The 27,971-nt window shown below is 39.5% G+C and overlaps 1 protein-coding gene across 1 annotated transcript in view; it reads right to left on the minus strand.

Annotated features, from left to right (window-relative positions):
- The window catches only part of LOC149791075 (uncharacterized), a 46,662-nt gene extending 18,914 nt beyond the window's left edge, over positions 1-27,748 (minus strand). Inside the window, exons 1-3 of the mRNA XM_089973001.1 lie at positions 27,547-27,748; positions 26,612-26,654; positions 19,290-19,445 (exon numbers count right to left, since the gene is read on the minus strand). Of these exons, the coding sequence (XP_089829127.1) occupies positions 19,290-19,445; positions 26,612-26,654; positions 27,547-27,657 (310 nt within the window). The 5' untranslated portion in view covers positions 27,658-27,748. The remainder of the gene's footprint in view (positions 1-19,289; positions 19,446-26,611; positions 26,655-27,546) is intronic.
- Positions 27,749-27,971: the final 223 nt, after the last annotated feature.

The raw sequence follows: 27,971 nt of genomic DNA on the forward strand, positions 1-27,971 counted from the left end.
CCCTGAAAAGGGCCTTTGGTTTTTCTTCTTCTTCTGCTTCTAATTTCTTCTTTTTCTCAACCAACTTCTTATTTTCTCTCCTACACTCTTTCTCTTCTTTTCTTTCTTTTTTTTCTCCTCCTCTTCTTTCTTCTTCTCTTCCTCCTCTTCTTTCTTCCTCTTCTCATTTTCTTCTTCTTTTTCAATTTTTTCGTTCCATTTGCGTATTCTTATCCTTTCCTCTTCATCCTCCTTCTCCTCCTTTATCTCTTTCATTACACCACTTATCTTATCCTTTACCTTTCTTAAGTTATTAATTTCCATCTTTACACGATGGGGACTATAGGAATAGTGGTCTTCAACGAGTCTTATTAACATCTGCTCCATCATTCCTAAATTGTCCAAAACGTCTTGCAATGTTTGCATTTTGTCAATTTGGTTAGAAGCCATCTTCTTTGTAGAATGGTTTGAACGACGAATACTGTGGGTTCTTATAGTGAAAGCGCGTACGTGATGGAAAACATCCCCCTAAAACATAAAATTGATATTACCTAGATCATGACCTAACATCGTGCGGACGTGAAAGAAAACATCCCCTACTTTTCTCATTTCATATAATATACTATCCACATAAGTGAAGCAACAATAAACAAACCCCAAATCTACTATTTACACACGCAAATCATTAAAACAAAATCCATAATCTACTATCCACACAATCGTACGTGTGCGGTTACAAAACCCAAACTATACTCTCCACATACGCTAAGAAACAATAAAGAAACCCATAATCTACCATTCACACAAACATACGTGAGCAGTTACAAACACAAACACACAAACACATACTCTCGCACTATGAAAAAAGAGTTAGTGTTTATAATCACACTACTCTACCTACACACACACACACACACACAGACACACATTGGCAAATCGATAGTTATTTCTTTTCTAGAGTATTGGGTAGCCCTGAAAAGGGCTGTTTTTTTTAACTCCAGATGCAACTATCTAATGATTGCACCTTCCTGGCCTGGCGCCACACACGCATCTTCTTTCCCAGTCTCCTTTCACCTTTCTTCTGGGGAGCGAAGAGGGAGGATGATTCGCTTCAGCACCCCAATCCTCTGTCTCGGGAATATTGAACGACATCCTCTCTTCTCTTTTCTTTTCCTCCTCTTCACTCTGTCTTCTCTCCTCCTCTTCCTTCTTTATTCTTTCTTCTTCTATTATAGCCTCCGCAGCCATTTCATTTACCAGGCGCCTGACATATTCCAGATGTATCTGGAGTTCAAGAAGTTTGCTTATTCTGCTACTATTCATTCTTGTGTTGATCAATCAACAAGGGTAGCTAGACTGTCGAACGAGTTTCAATTTATAGTGAAAGCGAGTACGTGAAGGAAAACATCCCCCTAAAAACATAAAATTGATCTTACCTAGATCATGACCAAAAAAAAAAAACAACAACGCGCGGACCTAAAAGAAACACTCACTCCCTTTTTTATTCTACCCATCACTATTTCAAAATATTTTATAAATCACTTCAATTGACTATCCACATACTCAAAGCAATCCAATCTAACCCCGAAATCTACACCTCAAACACCAAATAAAGACATCATTTTAATCTACTATCCACTCCAACGTACTTGATCACTTACAAAAACACAAACTCACAAACACATATCCTCACATTTTTTTAAAAAGAGTTAGTGTTTATTTTCACACTACTCTACCTACACACATTGGCAAATGGATAGTTATTTCTTTTCTAGGGTAGCCCTGAAAAGGGCTGTTTTTTTTGTTTGCTATGGCAATCTTTTAGTTTCTAAGAATGCGATGTCCTCTGAGGATGGACTTTCTGGCGGTAGGTCTGCTTCTTCGGAAAGAGAAGAAGAACTCTTTGGTGTCGATACGACAATCGACAAAGCCTCTGTCAGCTTCAGGTTCTTGTTGCTGCTGTTGTTGTTGTTGCTGCTGTTGCTGCTGTCTCTGAAGTCTGTACTTCTCTGTCCATTCTTCTTTTTCCCTGTTCATTTCTTCTCTGAAAAGCTCTTCTATCAGGTCTTCAGTGATTTTTAACATTCTCACATTCTCTATTTCTTCTGGCTTCGGTATCAGACTGTGTCTGACCCTATGCAAATTCACGTAGGCTTCGTTGAGCTTAGCTAGTTTGGAACACATCTTCTTAGGAGGATGAGTCGACAATGGATGGTTAGACTGGAAACAACCCCGGTTCTTAAAGTCAAAGCGCGGACGTGAAGGAAAACATCCCCCGCACGGCTTTCGAGTCGCAATGTACAGTGAGTGTCATGAGAGGGATAGTAAGAAGTCAAAGAGCATCAATCCAACATTCTTATGGCTAAACAAAAGACAAAGGCATTTTTTTCAAAACACAACATTTTTATTCAAAAATCACTTAACACTAACCAACAACAACTCTAACATTTTTAACAATAATCCAACACTATAACATCAAACAATTTTTTCAAATCACCAACATTTTTTTCTCAATTCACAATCTACTTTAAACAGGGCTGACAACGTTGTGAATGAAATTGTGATTTCCACTGTTGGAAATCATTAGGCCATTGATGGACACTACGTTTCCTAGCTTGAGACAAAAGATAAGCATAATGGTCACAAAACCATCGATCTACTTTCACATCATTTCTTGAAGAAGAACGAGGATCAAAATGAGTCACTAAATGTTCTAAGGAATAGCCCAGGCTTCGATGATGCAGAAAATACACGCAATATTGTCCACACACCAAGGAATCTGTGCCTTGTAATTTCACATTATTGAATCGGGTGGTCTGAGCATTTCTTCTCATAAAGTCGATGATATCGTCTTCCAAAGGGGGCAATCCGTACGAATCGAAATATTCCACACATCCTTCTTGAGGAAAGTAGACGGCTACCCAGTGGGTTCCTGGGAGATGACTGTCGTCCGTGTTGATCACGTAAGCTTGATGGTCTTGAGGTTTGCGATGAGGGAATTCATCTTTAGCACAGACGACAGGATTCCAAGAAGCCGTATACGAACTGTGGTTCAAAAGGTAATAAAGTTCCCAGGTATCCATTGATTTGTGTGTGTTTTGTTCTTCTTCACAGGTAATAATAAGTCGTCAATTCGATCCTGACTTTTTGCTTGAAAATGTCTGACGAATAAACGGTTATTCGTTCTGCTTCCTCACTCTGATTCAGGAGAGCTTCGATACGATGGATCTCTTGAGTGGTTAATGGTGGACAAGAATGTTTACGCAAGTCTTTATACCACTGATGCAACACGTCTTTGTTCGAGATGAGACTCCAAGCTTCGTCCAGATACTCGTCCAATTTTTCTTCTTGACTCAACATCAGGCATTTATCGTGTTGAATTTGACTGCGATGATCGTTTTGACATCCATAGCAATTTTTCTTGATCAATTCTGTCATTTTGTCGACCAAGTGTTTGGCAAAAAAGGAGACTAAATGGGCTTCTTGTTCTGGCCATCTTGACTTCATCATGATCACTTCTTCTTTTTCCACGGTCTCCTCACATTTCATGTCCACAGTTTCTCCACTAGGTAAAGAGGGATAACAGTCTTCCATGGTTTCTAGTAATCGAGGATGACTTCTCTCAAACTGTTGATTTCTATCGTATTATCGAATTCTGCATACAGGATGACGTTCACCGTTTTATCAGGGTCTCGGTCTTTAAACTGAAGTTCCACACGAATCTGGCCGGATTTTATAGGGTGGAAATGTCCCTTGTCGCTGCCTTGGTCTGGAGTGAAATCGAAAGCCCACAAAGCATAGCCTCCTGCATAATCTTCCTACTTAATGCCGTGACTGGTGTTGGTTCCTAACTGGCCGGTGGCTTCGTACAGGGACAAGTACGATCTCAAGTAATTCTTCTTGGCAAAGTCAGGTTCGAAAGGTCGGGTACACAAGGTTTTGCCATCGCGACTGACTTCGATTTTGGACACGCCAAAGTGTTGAAAGTAGAAAGGATTTTTTTCGGCAGCTCCGTTGAAGGCTGTATTCTCGACGATAGCAACGATCAAACGTTTGGGTAACTGTCCTTGGAACAGATGATCTTCGATCATGGATCGCTGTCCCTTGGGAATGGTGAAGGTTTTCACTTCCACGCGTCGTATGGGATACTTGGCAGTCGTTCTGCTCAACGTCTGATTGATGTCGTTTCCCACTTTATGTAACACTTCCACACGGCGTACGTAGAGTCTGGCTTCTAGGATTTTGGTTTTGTAACCGTCACTATCAGCCAATAAATGGAAAGCGGCACTGCTACGATTCAGTCTCAGGCGGACATCCACCCCGTTCAGCAAATACTTTTCTTGCAACCACATGTCCAAATGCAAACGATCCATCAGTTCTAACCTTGTGTCGACTCCCGTGATTCTCTTTCTTCGTTCTACAAATCCATCATTGTTGTCTTTCTTTTCATCAGTTTCCAATATTTCAAACTTGGTAGGTTCGTCAGCTTCCCATACCACACAGGCATTGAGATGAGTGTTCTTCGCATCTATTCCGTACGTCAAGAGATTTTCCAGGTAGGCACGATAAGGGTAAGTATCCATGCTGCTACTGACCAGTTTGTTATTCAAGTACAAGTCCACTCCACTGAACAAGGAATGCATGAAATTGTTGACGGGAGCAAATGCTTCATCGTCTATAGCACCTCCAGTCTTATCTAGAATTTTGACTTTCAGGTACAAGTAACTGCTATTCAGATCGATGTAATCTTCGGGCTGTCCTTTGATTTCAAACTCGATGGGAGCGGAATCGGCCAATGAGGAAACGGGATGAAATTCCACCCACTGGGATTCTTGCATGGTCATCATCGTGGGGGGGGGGGCATGTCAAACAGATCCAGTTCCGTCTTGGAACAAGCGCAAGACTCTCGGTGCATCATTTTTTTTTTTGTTCTTTCTCAATAATCGAAAACGTCTAAGTCTCGAACGGTTCTTCTTTTCTTGGCCTTTCTAGCTTGAAGTCTGGTGAAAGGGTGTTTTCTTCGTCGTCTCTTTCTGCCTTGTCCTTGCTGAATGCCTGACTCGGTAGCGTGCAGGGCATTTATAGGTGTTTCTCGGTGACCCAAAATGTCTTTGCCCGTTTGCAGCAAGACATTTTTGCCTGCCCTCATGAAGGCTTCTTTAGGGTTTTGTTTGTCGATGATGACATTTTGGAGAAATTCTTTGCCTTGCGTCAGTGCCGCATCTTTCAATGCGTGCAATCCGCGTGTCACCGTCGGTTTCAACACCGGGGCCACGGAACGAAAGGCCGATTTTAACATATCTCCTAAACCGTGTCCTCGCTGTCGAGCAACCCCTCGGTACACTGGATACATGACTTACGAATCGTGAGAAAACCGTTTTCGAAAATGGAGTTTCACCGTGACTTTTCCATTGGTGAATGGAATATTTTGTCCCAAATCTCCTTTTATAGTAATGTTGACCGTGTCCAAATACGACTTACTGACAGGCAAATAGTGAGGATGTACAAATTCGCGGTGGACGTGGTAAGTGTTTCCACCTTCCTCGTCAGTGTTCGTGGCAGAATCCACTTTGAAAGGAATGACACGCAGTAACGGTACGGATGTGTGTCCCAACACGTTATACTCCACCACATCGGAGTACACAAATATCAAATTCAGTCCTTGGTTCAGTTCTACCGGGGCACGAAATAACTTGCTAAAAGACTCGTTGTCGTAAACGATGGGTAATTCGCTTTTCTTCATCATGCTCATTCTCAGGTTCATGTCTCCGCCCAACATGTCATACAATTCAGGACAAAATAAAATGGACAGGATTTTACTCCGTTCAAATTTCATCAAGAAGCGACAAGCTGTTTTGTGGTACTCCATGGTGACACTTTAGTTAACATGCTCCAAAGCTTTCAGAAACACGACATTAAACCTGGAGGCTATGGTGCTGACCAAATGTTGACCACTAAAATAATAGCCTGGGGAAATGAACAAGTGATAGGTGGTGTACTTTTGTGTACGGGTTTTCTTGTCATATTTGACATTGCTATCCATCCACTGTTGCAATTGTTCGTCATGGACTTCCACATCAAAAAAATTTTGATTGGGAAGGACATTGAGGACTTGAGTCGGGTGAATCATTTCTACTAAAGCCACTTCCCAATGGGCTTCGTGATCTAAGGGGATGGCCTGAGGTAATTTGGCCGTGTAAAAGCAAAACGTGTTGTGGGGAAACACCTCCATGGAACTGTCACTGGGTAAGGTTAAGTAAAATTAGTTTTGGTGACTCATAATTCCAGAGTTCTGTGGCTGTCCGAGGGGTTACTGGACGTCAGAGGCGTGTCTCCGCCCAAAATGGGGTTCTGATTGTGGTGATTGGAGTGGTGACTGGCACTGGCACTGGACACAAGGTTCCCGTTGGAAGAGAATTTCAGGGAGGGATTGGGAAGCAGGTAACCGATGCAACTGCTCAATAAAATGGTCCACAATTGTTTGTCTCCTTGTTGCAAACTCAAATTGGCGATGGCTGCTCCGATGACACAATACACCACGAAGATTTGGCAGAAAAAGACGATTTGCGTTTTAGGCACACGTTCTCCACACCACACCCACAAGGGTTGTTTTTGTAAATCTTGCACAGAAGAACTAGGGGAAGGAGGAGTGGTCGACGTAGCTGCGTCTGCTTTGTGAAAGGGCATGATGGTCACTTCTTTTTATAGTCGATGACTTGCGAAGCGTCGATCCAAGAATCAAAACTGGGTGGATATCCTTTCCAACGTACTTTGACTTCTTTGACACGTCGTTTGCCCACTTTACGGCTTCTGCGTTCGAGAATGCTTTCGATGTCGTACACGTCGTCTTCTTTTTTGGTGACACGTTGTAACTCGGGCAAATAAAACGTTCCTTTGAGCACTTCTCCGTTCATGTCTTCCAATTTATAGACGGCAGGATGACGGCCATGCACTCGTCCAGTGACGCGAAACAATTCGGTCGTCCAGTTAGGTAAGTAACCTTTGTCGAAAGTGCGTTTGGTTTTGCCAATGCGCACCCAATCTCCTACGGCCAAGTCTCCACCTTTCTTGGGGACAGCCCTCGTCGGGGACGTACCAAACAGGCGTTCAAACACCAACACTTCGTTGTCGGGAGTCACGTCTTGCGGGGCACGTCCAATGCTTCGATGGTAAGATTGGTTGTACGCTTGCACCAGGTGCGGTAAGATGTCGATGTACTTCAGAGTGTGGTGATGCGTAAAATATTTCCACATGCGTTCTTTCAAAGTGCGTTGAAAACGTTCCACGATGCTGGCTTTGGTTTCGGGATTCTCGGTGGTAAAAAAATGAATGTCAGGTTTCTTTAATTCTTTTTGGAAAGCTTGGTTCAGAAATTCGGTACCTTTGTCCGTTTGCCATCGAAGAGGGTGACGACCTCTTTGTTTCAACACCCGTAGCAGGGCTCGTACTAACTCGCTGCTCGATTTGGAAGTCAAGGGTACGACCCAAGCAAATTTGGAAAAGGCGTCGATGACACAAAACAAATATTTGTAGCCACAATTGTAGCTGGCCAAATGAGAGACATCGGCTAAATCGGCTTGCCATTGATGATCGATGCCTTCCACTCGGGTGCGACTTCTTGCAAACTTGCGTCGAATGGGTTTGTGTAAAGTGTAGGTAGCTTGTTCTTGTAACCATCGTTGCACTTGAGGTAAACGGAGACTTTTCAGTCGCGTTTTGGAGCACGATACAATTTTTGAACTCCTGCGTAACCTGCAGGATGGGAGGGATCGTAGTAAATGCTGGCTAAGACTTTTTCCATTTTTTTGTGTTGTTTGGTGTGTTAATAAGGCACCCACTCTTGGAGGATGCTACTCTTTTTCTCTTGGGGTATTTTCTTGGATTGCAATGCTTTGCGTGTGCGACCGGCAATAGGTGTTGAAGAGGAGGAGGATGTCTGAGCGGGGGATATCGGTTCTTGTTTCACTTCTGTCTTCACTTCTGTCTTCACTTTCTTTTTCTCTTGTGATGAAGAAGGGGTGGCCATCATCTTTTTAATCCATCCAATTCTGGAGGTAGGTGGTGTTGTTGACTTGCGTACTTTTTCTGGTGGAGTTTGAAACCCTTCTTCTTCTTCTTCTTTTCCTTTTTCTGTCTTGGTCACTGGTACTGGTACTGGTACTGGTGATGGTGCTGGACTTTTCATCATGGTCTTAAAATCTTTAAGAGTGGGTAGACCGGTTTCGTCTAAAGCTTTCTGGTGAAAGAGTTACAGTCGTTGCAAGAGTTGACCGTACTTTTGCGATTTTTCTGTTTCGGACAAATCTTGGCGATCCATCAAGGACTGCAATTCGTGTTGTAACTGGGACATCTCGCTCAAATTGGGATTGGGAGGTAAATGCGGGGTGTGTTGTTCTTGCCACCGATGGTATTCCATCCATCGTTTGTAAGGCACTAAAGCTAGTTTTCGTCCTTCCATGGGGTTGTCAGGGGTCGATTCTGAGATCTTGGAACTTCCGAGGCCTTTTTATCTTGCTCCCACCAGTCCTCCCAACATGGTTCCCAAGACTCCTTTCAGTATGGGGCCTAACAAGAGAGGTAAAATACCTCCACGTTGCACTAACATCTTCTTTTTTTGACGAATGGGAATTTTCTTTTGAACCATTTGGCGAAGAACGTGACGATGTTTGCCTAAGCATTGTTTCTGGTGTTTGGACAAAGGGATCGTGCCTTTCAAAACGTTCAAACAACATTCGCACACGGTATCGATGACCTCTTTGGAGGCTGTTTGAATGAGTTTTTTTCGTAGGGGTGGAGAAACTTTGGACAGGACAGATAACATGTCCCCATGTTTGGCTAAACGTGGTGGCAGTCCTTTCCTTTTCTTTCCCTGGGGTTTTCTTTGAGTCTTCAGGAGCACCAAAAAACACTGATAACCGACTTGGTCACAGGCCTTTTTTATACTGGAACGCGTCGCCACTGATTGTCTTTACGTCGTATTAGTTTGAGGACAGGCATGACACGTCGTGCAGGGGTACGTAACGGACTAAATCGAGCCAGTTCTTGCTTGGACAAATCCAGTAAACTTTGTAACATGCCCGATCTTTCTTGAACTTTGATTATGGGAGAAGGTACTTTGTGAGCAGCAGCCACTGCCACTAAATTGGAAGGTCCTGCCACTGGGGAAGTTCTTTTGGGGGTCATCAACGGAGAAGTTCTTGGTGTGATCAACGTCTCCATGTACTCTTCAGTTCTTGGTGTCATTAACGGAGAAGTGGACAAACGTGAGGCTGCCGGAGACGCAGTCACCGCCGTGGCAGATCGTGGTTTGCGAGTGTAAGGTTGCGTCCTGGCCGAAGTGCCTCTCTTGCGACTAGTTTTCTGTGGACTTTTCTTTTTCTGGGGACTTTTTCTCTGTTTCTTTTTCTGGGGACTTCTTTTCTTTTTCCGGGGTGGTGTCTGGTCAGAGGAGGGTCCCGCCACTGGAGAAGTTCTCCTTGGGGACCTGGTCTTTTTCTTCTTGGGGCTTCGTTGGACTTTTGTCTTGGGTATAACTTTGGGGGCATTAGGATCCCATCTTAAGAGTGAGCGAATGATGATCCCTCCTAGAGTACCGCTCCCTCCAGGTTTCAAAATGATTTGTTTTTTGGTTTGAGTGTCGATGCGGGGATCGGCCAGTTGGACCAAAGCGACTTTTTTTCGATCAAAAAAGCGTTTGGTTTGATGAGGAATCTCAATGATTCCTTGGAGTAATTGACGTGCCGTCACCGTGAACCATCGTAAGACTTCTTTGAGACTAGCTTCTAAGACACGAGCTCGTGTTTGTGGATCTTTTTCTCGACTGATGCCATACAAGGCACGAATCAATTTGACGGGAAGATGCGACTGAAGGGACGTAATGTTCGCACTGAGAGTGAGACAGACGAAAAAGGGTCTGAGGTTTTTATAGATTTTTTATGTGGAGTGAAATGAAGTCGAGGACGGAGACGTGAACAGGACAGGCCCTCCGTCTTGGCACCAGTGGTGAAACAAGTGGGTACGAAATCGCAAATACTCGGGGGTCGTAGGTTTCAAATCGACGAGTAAATAGGCGTGTGGAGTTTGAGTGGCATCGTCGTACGCCTGAGTCAGCCAAGGCGTTCCTAACTGTTTGGCTAAGACTTGCACTTGCGATTTATCTCGAGGGCTTTTAAACAAGACCACGTAATGCGCATTGAGACTGATGGTGCGATGGGCTTTACTTTGTTGAAACAAATTTTGGGTGATGTAAACGACACTGGCATTACGGTGATGCCCTTTGCGCGTGAACCACAGTTTAATTTCTTCTTCGTCTTCTCCTAACATGTCGTCAAAAATGACCAAATGGGTTAGACGGGAGTCAGAGACGATGCCGTCGTCTTCTTTAGGAATGCCTTCCACAAACACGATGGAATCGCCTTGACTTTCTCGCAAGAGGCTGTACGCCGATTGCCACTCTTTGTAACACCACACGATTCGTTGAGGGGGTCGATCGATCAAATGATGTTTATGTTCGATCAAACGTTTGACGAATTCGGTTTTGCTTGAACCGCTAGGTCCAGCAATGAGCATGTTAAAGGGATGGCGAAGATACAAAGCCTCCCAACTGGCACGATCTAAGTGTTCGTCGATGACTTTCACAGTAGAGGAAGAGGGAGCAGAGACAGCAGAGGTAGCCATAGTGTGAGAAATGTCACTTGTGACACGAAAACAAACAAGACAAGAGTTTATATACTTTTTTCAGAACACGTTTATTGAATGTTTTTTTTCAGACATGAATACGAAAGACAAAAATACATAAAAGCCAAAGGCTTAAGTACAAGAATAAAAGGCACATGATAACCATGAACGTGGAATAAAAACAAGTGTCTGTACAACAACCACATGTTTTGGGTAAAGTTCTAACCAGTTCTATAGTAGGGGGTAAGGTCACACAAGTGTCCTCCCGAAAGGGTCTTTCAGGCCTGTCCACGACAGTCCTGTCCTGGGTGACGGCTTCTTCTGGCACCGTCACTAACACAGGTTGAAAAGTAACTTTTTTCCTTGAATAACTCTCGTGCATACTGGGCTACTTCTTGTGTCCAAGCCTCAAAACCCTGGTCTCGGTGATGTCCAACATTTGACTCCTAACCAATCTGGTTTCTTCTTCATCAACGACATGGTAAGTTACTTCAATGAACAATGAACTATCGATCTTGCCTAGGGTTCCTTTTTATATACAGACCAATACCGACATGACCGTACGGCAACGTAAAGTGATTGGGAAGTCGCACTCGCTTCTGGTATACAATTTGATAGACTTTTTCCAAGGGTCGACTGACGATGTGGTGAGTGGGTAAGCGTACAATCTTGTTCGGTTGATAGGTGGTCAATTTAAAGTTTCCATCCTCTCCCGATTGCAAGGCTTCTTTCAATACCCCAAAGTTGACCACTCGACTGGTACGATAATTCAGAGTCAGTCCTTTCACTTTGCACGTCGTGTGCACTTCTCCTTGTTTGTCCCGGTATTCGTAGCCGTAATTTTTGGGGCCGCCACTGACGAAACTTAGAATCTTGTCGTCGGGATGCTCGTCTGTCCAGGCTCCTAAACGGTCTCCTTCGATGTCAGGGTGCTGTTGAATCGGGTGATGGATGTAAATGCAACTGTCCGTGTCAAAGTACAGGACGCGTTCTTCTAACAGTTCTAAAGCTTCGTACAATTTTAAGCGAGCATGAGCTGTCACGTAAACCGCAATGATGACATTTCCAAAAGGGTCGTCTTGTACAAAGTCCAGATCTTCTTCGTAATTGACCAAGATCAAATCCTCTCGAACGACGTCCACGTGTTTCATGTATTTGGTTTTGTCGTGAATCATCTGGAAGTAGCGGGAAGGTTCTGTCAAATATTCCGTTTTGGGTAAACACGGTCGTTGTGACATTTTACCCCACAAGCAATTTAACATCACTTTGGCAAACGATCGCCTGCCTTCGTTGTTTTCGATGTGGTCTAAAGAGATGCCTTCTTGTTCGTAGTATTTCTCTTTGAATTTTATTTGGTCTTCGGGAGTGTGACACCAGGAAGGATAGCCGCTGGCTTCTTGTTTCAGTTTCAAAAAGGCATCCACGTAGTCGGCGAAAATGCCTTTCTGAGAAGGGTCACCCTTGTGGTACTGTTGTGTCTTGGGAAAGTGGCAAATTTCGTACACTTCTAACAGTTGGTATCCCATGTCCAGAGCTTTGAACAATTCTACGCTGACCCAGGTTCCCGTCAAGGTCCGTTCTTCCTGGGTGTGCTGACAAGGCTGATCTTGGTTGCACGTTTCGGCACAAGTACGGCACAAGGGAAACATCAGTTTGCCTTGACAATGGTGAGGTAAGACGGGATGGTATAGGTTCGTGGGAGGCAAAACTTTACACTTGATCAAGCCTTCGTATTGTCGAATGTTTTTCAGGTCGATGTGTTCCGTTAACAATTGCGGGTGCCCTACAGGAAAGCAACAATATTTGCACACGTAGGGATACAGCGAACACACGTCCAAGTATTTGATTTCTTCTCCTTTCTCTTCGTCGGCTTGGTACAGCAAACAGGTGGCATTGGTCCTTCCTCCGTACAAACTATCCCTCGGGTTCAGCGGGTCCATGAACTGGTAACCTTCCACGAGGCGTTTAAACTCGGGATCGGTTTTCATACGGTGATCGTACTCGTGTTCCCACATTTCCACCACTTGGTATCCTTCCTGTTCTAACTTTAGGCGCCGCCGACAAGTGGCCTGGTACAAGTCTTCCATGGTTCGTCGCAAAAACTGATTTTTAGTGCCACGGTCAGGGTAACAGAGGGACATCCGTGAAATAAGCAACCGTTAAACTCGTACACGATCTTGGGGTTTTCTAAGTCCCAGCCATCGACCGAATACGTTCCGATGGTCTTTTCGCCCCCTCCGTTGCGGGCATGCTGAATCCACTTGTCTTCCTTGTCGCACAAGTTATGTAACCAACGTAGGGCTTTGACCGAGTATTGACGTTTGACAAAGTGGGTCGTTTGAGGACTGATGACAGCCACAGTGTTTTCAGGCATGAATCGTTGTCGATACACTAAGGAACACGCTTTGGCAATGGTGCAAGCTTCTTTCAAAGGATCGACCCCTCCGTGTTCCATGAACAGTTCTCGAAATTTTCCACAGCAACGCCGTAAAATGTCCACGTCGGAACGACAATACTTTAGCATTTCTTCCTGAAAGTCGAAAGGGTCCGAGGCGTGAGCTTGGTACCAAGCGTAGAAAGCTTCTCGTTGTTCGGTATGCATGTTGTCGGGGTCGTAATAGTGAGCTTCAGGTAAATGGGGTAGAACGGCATGTTGATTGGCTTCCGTATTGAAAAAGTGAGGAAAGTACCCTTTAGCCATTTCTGTCATTCCAAACGTTTTAGGCATTCGACTCATAGGCATGGCCAAGTAACTCATCGAATCTTTAAACTGCACTTGTCCCACTTGCATGAAAATGATTTTGGCTCCGTTCAAAGTCACTTTAGGACGCTCGGTGCCTTGTTCCGTATAGTATCTGAGAAGAAACTGTCCATCGTATCCGGAGAAATTGTGAGCCATCACTGTGGCATGACGATGACAATCTCCGTAACGTTCGTTGTCCTCTTGGCTCCACGTCTTGTCGATGGGATCTAAGACCCATTGGGCAAAATCGGCTAACGTGTTCGGTCCTCGAAAGATTTTTTCACGCCCTCCAGGAATCTTGCTGCAGTGAGGGCAATGACTGAAGATAGGTTCTTGACTGCACTTCTCGCACGCTCGATGAGCCACGCAGAAATTAGGAATGTGAATGCCGGTCTCTTGCATGCATTCGAAATTGAAAAAGATGAAATTGCTTTTCTTCTTGTGACCGTCCTCTTTCTCTGGTGGAGGTTGGTATTTTTGCACGTAGCATTGGTGTTCCAAGTCGACGATGTGGTGACAAATGTGACATTTTTTCTTTCCTCGACATACGTGTGCCTTGGTACTGTTGGTACGTATGCCTTGTCTACACGTAGTTCACAATCTCAGGAGTTGACAAGCACATTTCTTCTGTGAACCTTGTGTTTTCAAATGTTGTTGGTAACAGGTAGGGCTGACAAACGTGCGCAGACAAGTCGAACAAGGCACTGGTTCTTCGCTCAGACAGGGTGGAGAGGCCAAACATCCTGGGCATTTCCATCCACAATGCTTGTGTTGCTCTCGATTGTTATAACCATAATCACATTTCTCACAGTAATATCTGTATCGCAGGAATCCGGTGATAGTGGTAATGGTATCGAAATGGTCATCGTGATAATAAACATGAATGTATTTTCCGTCCTTAAAGTCTTGGCCTCGAAACGACAGAGGTCCGCGCATTTCTTGAGGGTGCACTTTCAAGGTGTAGCGTGGAGCTAGGGCATCTTGCAATTTTTGCATCTCAAGAATGCCACAGGGTGTGTCTTTGGACAGACCAGCTTGTTGCAACAGGAGTTCTGCTTCGTTTCGTTGTTTGGCTCCGTCCGATTGTCGAATAGTTTTCCAGGCTCTTTTCCATTCTGCCGTGTCGTTCTTGTTGGCATAGGTTCGTCCCACCACAATGGCTCGAGCTAAACACATCTGGTCTTGAGGGTTGTTAATTCGGAGGAGTCTTGTTTTGGTGTTGCGAAGGTCGTCCACCAATAACATCTTTTTGCGTCCAGTCCCTTGAGGAGGAGAGACGTGGGCCATTTTCAGTGTGGCTTTACCATCGGTGATGTCAAACTGGTCATTAGATTGTTGTACGTGTTGAATCTTGTCCATGACTTTGGAAGGGTTAGTTCTGCGGGTCTGCTAAACTCGATCCAAACAGGGGATTTCAAACCGTCGTGATCTATGGATAGTGTCAAGCGATCGTCTTCTTTGGGTTGACATTGTCGCTTGAGTGCGGTGAGCAAAGAATCCTACATCTCGGTGATAAACCCTTCTGCTTTCTCCAATGGTACGTCGGCCTTGAAATCTTTAAACTTCACTGTGTAGGTGTAAGCTGTGGTTCTAAATTTTCTAGAGGAGCGCTTTTCCGTCTCTCGAATGGAATAGTACTTTTCAGGGTTGACTAAGGGTGGTGAACTTGGTTTAGAGGGTTCTGATTCTGGTTCACTCATGTCCTCTTCAAAATCACTGGCATGAATTTGTGCCAAGATTTCAGCCCTGGTACGAGGCGATAGATCACGTTTCTGCCTCTTACTTTCTTCTTCTTCTTCTTTCTTCTCGAATGAATAGGATCGTTTCATCTTGAGTGAAAAACGTCAAATGACTAAAGTTTAAACACCATAGACTAATTTATAGTCATGACAAACCAGCGTATATAAAAGGGTGTGTGTCTTGTCCTTTCACTATTCATTTCACTCTCAAACCGAGCACAACGATGGAAGAGACTACCCAGATGGAACGTTTCGTCAGAGCTTTGCGAGGGGTCATTAGAAAATTCTCTTCAGACCAGCCTACGGACTACTCTCCTTCCTTTCGAGATAAATGTCAGGATACTTGCTATATCTGTCAGAAGAAAGGGCATTGGTCTTCAGAGTGTTCAGACCGTCAAAAAAGAAAAAAAAACAGGGGCTAAAAAAGACAAAAGTCAAGATACCTGTTATTATTGTAAAGAAAAAGGACATTGGTCTCCAGATTGCCCAAAAAAGAAACAAGAGGAGTCAGAAGAAAGGAAGGATTCTTCAGAAGAAGAGAGGGATTCTTCGGAAGAAGAGAGGGATTCTTCGAAAGAAGAGAGGGATTCTTCAGAGGAAGAAGAGGAAGAAAGAAGACAATTCTATTTAAAAGAGGCAAAGAAACAGGAGAAGAAAAGAAGAAGGGAAGAAAATGAGGAAAAAACGGTGAAGAAATTAAAAAAACAGAGAGACTAAACAAGGAGAAAGAAGAAGTCAATGAACTTTTAATTAAAGTGTTCTGTTGTGAATTGTGAATTGGATTGTAACTATGGAGAAAAGAATACATTAATGATATAAGGTAAGTGTCTTTGAGTTTTGATTTTAAAATAAGAAGCTACACTCACGCACTCATACACAGACACGTACTATAAGGGTAAAATGGGTGGGGTTTATTTTTGAGTTATTGGCAAATTGAAATTGTATTTCTTTTCGAGAAATGTGGGTGGCCCTGAAAAGGGCCTTTTTTCTTTATGGTGTAGGAGTGAGTTTAACCAATCAACTTTAACTGCCTTAAGCCTTTGCCACGGCCAAGGCCTACTTCTGATGATTGGGTTGAAATCACTAAGGGTGGTACGATAGGCTTAGTCACAGGGTTGGCGTGTTTAGCTCGGGAAGGTCGTATTCTCTTCGGTCGTGATAAAGAAGTCTGATACATTTGTTTCAGACTTCTTAACTCCGCTAAAATGTCCAACAGTACCGTGACCGTTTGATTTTCACCCTCTTGTTTCTTTGCTGCTACTTCTTCTTGCTGTTGTTGCTGTTCTTTTTTTCTTACCTCTTCTTCTTGCTGTTGCTGTTGCTGTAGAAGAAAAGCTTGTTCCGCTTCCTTTTGTCGTTGCATAAATTTCTCCAATTCTTCTTTCTGTCTCTGTCTAAAATTCTCCACTTGCGGTAATGAAGAATGAGACGAAGGTTCCGGAACAAATTCTTGCGAGGTAAGAAAATCCACAAAATCCCAATGTACCTCTTCTGAAAGTAAGTCAGGGTTCCCTTGGGCGGTCTCCCCTGCTGGTGCACCCCAATGGATCGTTTTCTGAGTTTCCGTCATGTTGAATCACTGTCGCATAGATTGACTGCACACAAGCGCTAGCGAATCTATATAGACCAACTGACGTCACAGACTAATCTCTTCGGATTGGATGCGGGCTGACTGAATTTTGTAACGCGTGTTTGGATTGGTGAATGAACTCAATCCATTTCAATCCTACCTCTACCTATAAATAAGCGCAGTTCAGTGCATTGATTCACTTGTTCTCGTCGCTTCAAGATGTGGACCGATGTGCAATCTTCTACGCTTGTGTCTTATATGATGTTCCGGACGGACATACCCATGTATGTCCGATCCAAGTGGACCGTTGTCCACAGGACAAACACCAGTCTGTGAATACGTAGGATCTACGTAGAAAGACAAGGATGCCTCAAAAGAGTCCTGATTTACGGTCCTACAGTGAAACGCAGCCTAAGGACAAGAAGAAGACCAATGCGGTGCCCTTTATGTTAATGGATACATTAACATAAACCCAAAGGCCCTTTTCAGGGCCAGCCATATTTCTCGAAAAGAGAATGACTTTATTCAATTGCCTACCCCTTTTTTAAATTTAAATTTAAATTTAAATTTAAAAAAAAATTAAAAAAAAAAATCCCATGTTCAATTCCCCTTGAGGCTAGAGTGGCCCAGGGTTTTTTCTCCATGTTCAATTCCCCTTAAGGCTAGAGTAGCCCAAGACTATTTCCCATGTTAAATTCCCCTTGAGGCTAGAGTGGCCCACGATTTTTCTCCATGTTAATTTTCCATTGAGGCTAGAGTGGCCCAGGGGTCTCTGTAATGCTAATTCCCATTGATGCTAGGGTGGCCCCATTCACTACTTACATGGAAATAATTATGTTATGAACGAATTTAATGCACATCATTTTGCTACACAGAAAGTGAAGGGATATGCAAACTCCCATCCTAATGGTTCAATTTGCATAATTGTATGGCAGACATTTAGATAATGATGGAAGATATAATGAAGAGTTTTTCATTTTATCCAATATAGCAGTCTTCTGCAACGGATACAAAAGCGTCAACAAAAGCGAGATCAACTAGTTTAAGGAAAAGTCAATAGTATTATAAGTAGTTTTTTTCATAGTATAATGGCTTTCTGTATAATACAATTTTTGATCCGAAGAAGATTAAAATACTGATTTATCTTTATTACTGAACTGGCTAAATGTCACTTGGAGACAAATCAACAGACATGAATAGGCATTTAAATGTATATGGACGCATTTCTTTCAAACTAAATATGAAACAAGTGATCCGACTGCTTCCAAAAATAGAATTGATTCGTCATGCTCATTTCACCGAAGAATCTTGAGAAATTCATCCTTCCACTGAATGGATTGACAAATCATTTCACTGTATTGATTTGGTCAAAAATACGTCCGTTACGTTCTTTTCATGTATTTTATCTTTGTTTGGTCTGGTAATTTAGGACACAATAACACATGAATCGCACAATTTGAATCTTCAAAGGAAAACGAAAGGAAAGAAAAGCCAAAAATAGAAAACCAACAAGAAAATGAAAACCAACAAGAAAAGACATATTTACTCCACTATCAGTGACAATACTCGCTAGTAAGAGAGTTCTTGCTAACAACTAATAGAGACAATATTTGTTTCAAACCACAAATGATCTGTTCTTCAAACGTTGTCCCTCGTTACGACTCTATGTCTTAAACTATGTAACAGAAAGAAAAGAAACCAACAAGCTCTGTAAAGACTACAAATAATTCATTTTTCTAAGTTACAAAGTAAAAAATTGAGAGAGACAATTACACGATTATGAATTAAATACCAAATAATTCTAAGTGTCTCATCACAAGTTCAAAAGTATAGAATATTCCGAATGAATTTCAAAAGTCTTGAATTCTTGATCCATTCCAGAATTTCTTTCATTTAATTAATAATAATTCCGAATATTGTGTTAATACAATGACAATGAGCACTTTGTAACTCCAATGAATGATTTAAATTTAAACAATAACCCTAGAATTATAAATGAAGACAACTACTGGCTCTGTTCATAGATTCCCGAAAACTGATATCAAACTAGAATGAATAATTTGCTTATCAATCCGATATTTATACATATTAAACTTGATCGATTACGAAATCGATTTTATTGGAAAACTAATGGAAAGATTCGCTAACGTATAAATAAGATTATACCTTGAAATATAAAATTTTAATAACCGTCTTGTTTACAACTTACATTTAGGACAAAAGTCGGGTATGCAAATAAATAAATAAATAAATAAATAAATAAATATATATATATATATATATATATATATATATATATATATATATATATATATATATATATATATATATATATATATATATATATAGAGAGAGAGAGAGAGAGAGAGAGAGAGAGAGAGAGAGAGACAGAGAGAGACAGAGAGAGAGACATCCGGAATAGAACAACAACACCTATTATCAAGGGAGATAAGGAAGAAAGAGAGTAACAAGACGGTGAAAGAAACGACAACATAGGGGAAAATATATTGATGGGAAGAATTAGTCAATGAACGAGAGAAGGAAGGAAGGAATAATTGATGGAAGATAAATTCAAGCTTACTATGATCAGGCAATTTCCAGCGAATTTTCAGTCCTGGCATATTGTTACCGTTGTCGTCCTGTTTACAAAAGTGTTCCGTCATGATTTCTGATGGTCCGTCTACATGCCAACGGCCCGCATACAGATCAGGAGATTTCACAGTAAGCAATGCGCACTCTTTAAATGAAAGATATAAACAGTGTGAGCTAAACTCGCTTTGCTTCTCGTTGCAAAGAAGTAGAGAATAAAGAATAATTTCTTACAATTAAATCCTCACATTACTTTATTATTTTATAATGGAACAACTATATGCAATACGACGCCAAAATTAAAATTGTTATCCTCAAAGGATTAACTACTTTTCCTAAGAAACTGTACACATTATTCACTGCTGAATTCGTGTCAGAATGTATATAGGCAGCATGGTTCCTTGATCCAAACCAGTTAGCTAACGTAGTTTATAACAAGTGATTTCTAGTGGAACCTGTTTTATTTTAGTACCTTCTCCGAACCACTCATACGACAGCTGCATCTAAAAACTAAAACTAATATTAACATTCTTGCTAGTAGTACCATTTATACACCAGCACGCTCGTACAGAAATAGAACATAATTAAAAATTTTAAAAAATCACAAAATAATAATTTTTACATTATTTGAATATATAACTGTATACAGATTATTTGTATGTAATATAATAGTTTTCAGAGAGAAGACAGCATACATTCATCAATATCAGTGTCAAAGGATAGTGATTATTTGTTTGCAAGTTCTGACTGGATACGTGTGTGCACAACTTTTGTTAATAACACGTAGGAGAAAAAAAAAGTGTTAATATGGAGATTGCAAAAATAACAAAGATAGTCTCCCGTTGTTTCAGAAAAGATGCAAGTTTAAAGATAACATTATATGGAAATGATCATCATCAGCTATGAAAACAATTTTATTAAATTAGTGCAGTAACAGGAATCAAAAGCAGCTTATTCGATGCAGGTAAAAACAGATTTATATCCTGCTTAATTCACAGAACAATTGTACATGGTGAGTCCACAATGATTAGTAAAACAGATATATCATTTATGGCGTGCAACGCTAGATAAACAAATCTGATAACTCTATGCATGTAGTAGCTGCCTTAGAATCAGCTATAAGAATGACAAATCTTAACATAAATCTGAAACTAATCATATGTTTGAACAGTTTGAAGAAACATTGAATTTTGCTAATTAATAAAAATACCTGGTTTAGACGGTCGTCCTATTGGCTTGCATAAAACTATGACGTTGATTCAAACAATATATGTAAAGTCATATATAACGTAAACGATTGCAAGCCTTTACATGTGGTGTTGTAAAATATAAAATGTGGCGAAAATCACACAATTAACATAAGGATATTTCTTCTAGTTTTAAACATCAAAGTCGGTATGGCAATTATGTCAACTACACCATCAAGTAATTATTCTTTCGTTGTCATTGTTTTACCATGTTCAAATTTATTACGACAAAAGAACCGTTGGTTGAAACAAATTACCACGTAATTAGTCGAAGCTAGTTATTTCTGGTATTTACACCGCATGAACTATGTGCAATACCTTTTTCGATGTGTAAAATGACAGATTTGGGAGATTATGTGAAGGTCGATGTCTAAGGCAGCATCTTTTGCTTTTGTAAAATGTTAGAAACGAAACATAGAAAAATTTATCCAAGATATCAAAAATTAAATACAACATACTACAGATGTAAATAGTGTGCAACATCAAAGAGAATGAAATTGTAGCACAGTAGAGTAATTGATAATAATGTGCGTCTGTGTGTGTACTTGTGTGTGTGTGTGTGTGCTCGTGTTTGTGTGCTAGTGTGTATGTTCGTGTGTGTGTGTTTGTCTTGTGTGTTTCTGAGAGAGAGAGAGAGACAAAGAGAGAGAGAGAGAGAGAGAGAGAGAGAGAGAGAGAGAATGAGAGAGATAAAGGTTTAATCTTTTGGCATGAGATAAAGGCATGTTTTAATAAATAATGGACTTTGATTTATAAAATAACAAGCAGAGTTCCTTGCTTTTATGATACATTTTAATCACATTGCTGATGCTACAGACATATATAATGATATAAAAATATATGAAACGAAACAAAATGATTTTTCTATGTACACTTTGCAATTTGATATATACGATTCAGTAAATAGATACAAAGCATTCTTTAATAAAAATTCATAGCAGAAGGAATTAAATTGGGTCGTACGCATGGCAACAGTTTTAAATCTTGGCATTTAACAACTTTAACATTTTCTTTCAATTATGAGATCGAGCGGCTGAGTGGGCTATTTGATTACTTGGTGAAGACATTTAAGTCAACCAGACTTCAAAGAATTTAACATTAAATGTCTAAAACAATTCCTAATCACTGTTGGGTCATGAATAAGACACATACATGTTAGTTACACACAATAGTATCTTGAATTAGACAAACTAAGTCTTAACGTAACAAAGGTCGAAAAAAATAAGATTTCATCTGTAGACTAGCATGATGGAAAATGGAGTTTTCTTTTCTTTAAAGTTAAAGTGACATGCAAAACCATAAACGGTGCAGCAAAACAGAGAAAATATGCTGGATATATCTTTTACGATATTAACATTTTCACAGATGAAATTATTGCAAGGTTAACTCAAAACACAGGATTTGGTAATCTCCTTATTAGGTGTTTGGGTGCAAAACTGAATATTTATTTGCACCGTCTGTTTCGACAGTATCCGAAACTGTGAAAAAGATAAAAGAGCTCTTCGTTTTGGGATATCAAAGCTGCAATTCGGGTGAAGACATCATAAGATTTCAAAAGCACACATCAGCCTCAAGAGTGAAGCTCTACTCTAGTAGTGATGGCGACGAATTATCTTGTTACAGAGTGGCGTGGTCATGTATTTTTGAACACAACAAGAACTGAAATAAATCCGAAGACACATTTAAACTTGAATTAATCTTGGATTAACTTAAGGATGATATTAATCCCTGGCATGAAATTGTACATGAAAACAAAAGAAGATAGAGTAAAAGAAACATATATGTAGAGAAAAATGACTACGATGTTAATAGTCCTGCTGTCTGATTCTGATTTCTACATTTCAGCGTCCGATTTAATAGATTTTCTCTTAGATTTTACAGCGTCTACCGTATTTATATAAGCCTTAAATCTCTTTTGTCCTGTTTAGTAAATATCATTTAAGCTGTAAATGGAAGCTCTCTGCTTTAAATTGGTACGTGGTGTTCATTAATTATAGCTTAGTTTTCTCGTATCTGTTCATATGTCATTTATATCTGTTTTATGTGCATTATTTGTATAAAAATGTTTTTATAAGTGTCATGTAGTTAATGTCATTTTTAATACTAATATCCTGTGATTGACGTTTTCACTGTGTGATCAATCATTTATCAAATTCGCAGATTCATTCATTCATAAGTTTCAAGGTTACGTGGTACTGTTAAGTACAGGTAAACATCACGTCTTCCAAGAAGGACATGGTTCATGTGAATGAAGGTCGCGGATGTTTTGGAAAAGGACTCCCGACCTATTTGCTGATTAGCCAGTGTAATTCAGTTGGTTTGTTTATCTATAGAATATTTCGAAATACCACGAATAAATGATTCAAAGTCTTGTACTGCAAGTTTCGCTATTGTGTACTTCCTTTCTAAATAAATGAATTGGACATCATTAGTAGTACGATTTGCCTTGAAACAGTCATATAAACGGACTGATTCGTTTATTTAATCATTAGTTTGACATGCAGTGCTCTTGCACTCATTTAAAGACTGTTTGGGTACATACTAGTTGTGTACGGAACTACTGTGAAACATTCAAAGACACTCGGATTTATAGCAGTATTGGAATCACCGTGAATTCCTTCAAAGACATTTCTGGATTATATCATGATTTCTTCTGACACATCAGTACAGTAAAGACTTCATTTGGAACACATTTGGAACAAAACTGGATTACTTTCATCTATTCAAACTGATAAATCATTTTGGATTTTAGGAATTATTCAACATACTGTAAGTTATTGTTAATTCTTTAACTTTATATTTTAGGGAAATAAATTAATATTTTCTACAATACAGAATTTGTTTGTTTTGTTCCCTCTTGTTTGGTAGCTGTTACAGCTCTATAGACTTAAACAAAGTAACATCAGGAAGCAAAACCATCATGTTTTGTAAAACTTACCAAAGAATTAAATTATTAAAGTTATAAATGAAAATGTGAGATACACTTACAGTATTTTGAAGTGAATCCAAAATAATCCTGATAAATTTCTATCCATTCTCTAAAATGAAAAGTTCTGTATAAATCTCAAAACCTGAAATGTACTGGTCCGCCAAGAATCATGACGTTGCCAATATGGCGTCGTCCAGAACTTCTTCGTATAATTCGTAGCCATTCCAAAATAGTATTATAGTCCAAATAATGAGCATTTTCTGTATCCACTGAACAGTCCTAACAAATGTTTTTTCTCTCGACCAATATCGAAGTACAACATTGAACACGTCTGCAGACTTGCAACAAGAACACAAGAAATGATGATGGCTCTAAAATGGGAATGAAACTAATTGCGCATTTTTCTCGTGATTACACTTCTATTGCGACTTTCACAATACATCTCACGTAACGGATCTTACTACTCATTTTGCCTCAAACTTGCCTATTTATATGACCTAGCCCGACCAATGGGAAGTTACTGAATTATTCTAGAAACTCAGAAACCCCATAAGCATATGAAAAACTAATCCAATTGCGCCATTAAGTCTTATTATTAAAATCAATATATGTAATTTGTCAACACATAAGTAAGCATCTATTTATTGATCCTGTGTAATTTTTATGCTCTTAACAAGCTCAGGTCAATTAGGCAAAATCAATCTATTTCTGTACAATTTACAACCATGAAATAAAGTTTAACAAATAAATTAAATCAGGTACCAATAATTACCATATATATATATATATATATATATATATATATATATATATATATATATATATATATATATATATATATATATATATATATATATATAACAGTAGCTTAAGACCCTAGAGTAGTTACACATAAAACAGCTCCTTATGGTCTACTGTTTCCATTTCTAATTCTTGGATTACTTTTATTGGCTGACTTTAAACAGCAGTAGGTTCAAATCGATATATATGAAACGTCTCGTCGACAGGTAGCACTCATTAATTACCTTGTTTTGTCCAATCCAGCGTGAGTAACATCTCCGCTCCAGTCTAGTCTACTCAAGTGCTTGGTGTCCGCATTATTCGTATTAGCCTTTTCCTTACTATTTGAACTGTTTTACCATCGGACTTTTCACAATAGAATTTTGCTTTTTATTTTAAATCCATTTTATTTCCAAGTCTTGTTGTTATTGCATGGTTTTCCTCTATGTCCTCATTCTATAGGTAAACATTCAAGGGTCGAGCGTTCAATACATGCCGTGTAAACTCTGAGTTATTTGTTTCAAAAGATCTTAGCTGTCATTTCCTAGTCAATAGTGCGTTAAAAAGTGCTGATAAAACTAACCAACCAACCAACCAACCAAACAAACAACAAAACAACCTACCGACAAACACAATAATACAATAGGCAACTTTTAATTGATGCTGAAAGTTTATGTTCCTTAAAACAGAACCCACTTCTTGCCAAAGATATGTCCAATTACTTACAGCGTGGTTTGTATTCTCATACCTTGTCTGCTGTTTAGAAAAACTGGACAATTCTTTCACACAATAGTTTCCTCCGTAACGTTTGATTATCCGACGTGAAAAATCTGAACATATGCTTAGTGTATTGTAATTGTACATTCTATCTTGGACGCGGGTTGAACTACAGCATTGACAAATGCTTATTCTAGTTTTTCTAACAAATTTCATGTCCTTTCTCTCAATTTCCATTGATACATTTTCCCCCTTTGATATTTCATGGACATTTACGGATACATTTTCCCCCTTTGATATTTCATGGACATTTACGGATACATTTTCCCCCTTTGATATTTCATGGACATTTACGGATACATTTCCCCCCTTTGATATTTCATGGACATTTACGGATACATTTCCCCCCTTTGATATTTCATGGACATTTACGGATACATTTCCCCCCTTTGATATTTCATGGACATTTACGGATACATTTCCCCCCGTTAGATATTTCATGGACATTTACGGATACATTATCTGTTCCAAAAATTTACGTCTAATTCTTAATGTGAAGATGCATAATAATCTTCACTTGGAAGTTTTAAAAAGTGATTCCACAAAAGAAAAAATGAAAAACAAATCAATAAATTAATTTGTTTAGCAAACCATTCAGGCAAATCTATATACGGAGTACATCTGAGTGGTTCCTACGTACGTATATACAATATTAAATATTCAGTCATATTGAACATATTATGCGTTTGCTTTTTTTCTGATCAAATCTGATATGTATAACGTCGTTTATCCATTGCCCCTCTATTTTGTATATTGAGAGCTTCTTCAAACATGGTACAGTATCATTAAAAATGAAATCTACAAACCGTAACCGTGACAGCTGCTGCCGTGAATTATATACTTATTGTCATTATTATTACGTTAATTAGTCTTTTGTTATAATTCTGCTTCAGTTATGTTTGTTTTTCACTTCACTATTTTGTGCTTACAATTATGTCGCTATTTTTGTGAAATGTGTATTTCATCATAGTTTTGTAACATTGTGACCTAGTGAACACGACAATAATATCATATATAATTTTCACTACTGTACTGGTTGCTGCTTCTGTTTATTGTGACGTAGAATTCAAGTCCAATTATCTTAGAATTTTAACTTGGGCATCGTGCCACCTTTTCCGTGTACTACGATATATCATGCAGCTTGAAATCATGCTATGATTTTAACTTGCTCATTGCATCAATGTTCTATGCTGAATAATTCCGCACTATAAACAGTCTTCACGAGTGGTTGGTGTAAAGACAAATTCCTAAAATAAACTAGGGTCTACTCGCTAGAATTCTCATGTTCTTAACAGCAAATCACTTGTTCAATCAACATCTCAAGTACTTTAGTTTTGATTCATTGCTATCAACGACACAAAATGTACTCTTGTACACTTCACAAAATACGAATACAAGCTAAGTCAGAATAACAACAGTCATGGTTATTTGCCAACGACAAAGTAGGTAAAAGCAGAGCTATTTGGGCATGCACAATATATATCATTGAACATACTGATGAAATGCTGTGTACTTACAAAACTTGTACCACCATAATGTAATCTAAATAGCCATTTATCAAACTTCTAATTACATATTTACCTGCACCTTCCATTCTGTAGGCAACGCATGGTAGACCGGCTGCCTGGAAATACAAAAAGGATGAACCGAATCATTTAGAGAATCGGTTCTAATTTCTAAACTCAAACCGATTCAAGTCGATCGACTTCATTGTAAAGGAGACATTTCATGACAGCTATTGTTTCCGAGGATTTCGTTTCCCTTAATAAAAATGCTGCAAAATAATTCTTAGAAAGTGGTTCTAACTTCGTGATTTTTGAAGAAATTGCAACATGGTTATTTTAGGATTTTTATACATTGATATAAACTCCCTTATGATTTGATCCATCAACCGAATTACTTCAGATATACAATTATGTAGATAAACTTTGCACATTTTTCGAAGCATTTTTTAAGTAATTCATCCTTCAAGATGTTCAAATTGGTCAAGACATTTTTAAAGGAAATTAAGTAATGTTCTGTTTAACAATGTACATTTAGCTCATTGAAATACCGCACATTGTGTTATTCGCCAATATATCTATCAATAAAACGAAAAAAGCATAAAGTGCGGAACAGTCAATACATGTGGTCAACTTGATTTAAGGAGGTGATTTTATACGTATTTTATTTTTGTAAGATATTTTATTAATCGCATGGATGAGATTAGGCATATACGTTACAAAGAGTCTCCATTGTATTTTAAGTAATTGCGTGTGACACAAGATGAAGTATAGCATCCGAATGAATACATGTCCGATACTCTTGACAGGAATATACCTTGTGTGTTTTAAAAAAAAAAAAAAAACATAGCTAGAATATTATAAAAGAAAGAACAAATGACTAGTAGTAAAATCGTTTGTGGAATACAGAAGATCTAGTGGTAATGTTACACTGTACACACGAGTTATTGTCATATAAAAGTAAAAGAAAGAAAATATATCTGTTATCACTTAATTAGACTTAATTATACTCACTTGACTTGAGCAATCACTTCCATTTAGTACTCCTACTGGCATGTCGCCAAAACTCACCATCGTATGTAAAAATACGATGAAAGTTAATATTTTCATGCCTGGCTTATCCATACGTCAGGTATCGTCTGCCACCATGCTGACTCTTTATACGATTTGTTGGCTGTCCGCTGCATCAGTAGTACAAAGGAGGTCATGTATGTAGGCCAGTAAAGTGGTTTATACTTGAGACTTAACGTACGACGTAGTTAAGTGGCAAAATAATCCCACACAGAACACATATCGGGACATTACATTGAAAGGTACGGAAACTAAAGTGTATATGCATGGACGAAATTTGCGCTTATCTCTAACATATGTGATAAAATCTTTTAACATTGAGATAATGGCAGACAGACATAAATGTTCGAACAAGCGAACTCCAAATC

The sequence above is a fragment of the Sinohyriopsis cumingii genome, chromosome 10 (assembly GCF_028554795.1).
Source record: "Sinohyriopsis cumingii isolate HCF-2022 chromosome 10, ASM2855479v2, whole genome shotgun sequence".
Classification (NCBI taxonomy): Eukaryota; Metazoa; Mollusca; class Bivalvia; order Unionida; family Unionidae; genus Sinohyriopsis; species Sinohyriopsis cumingii.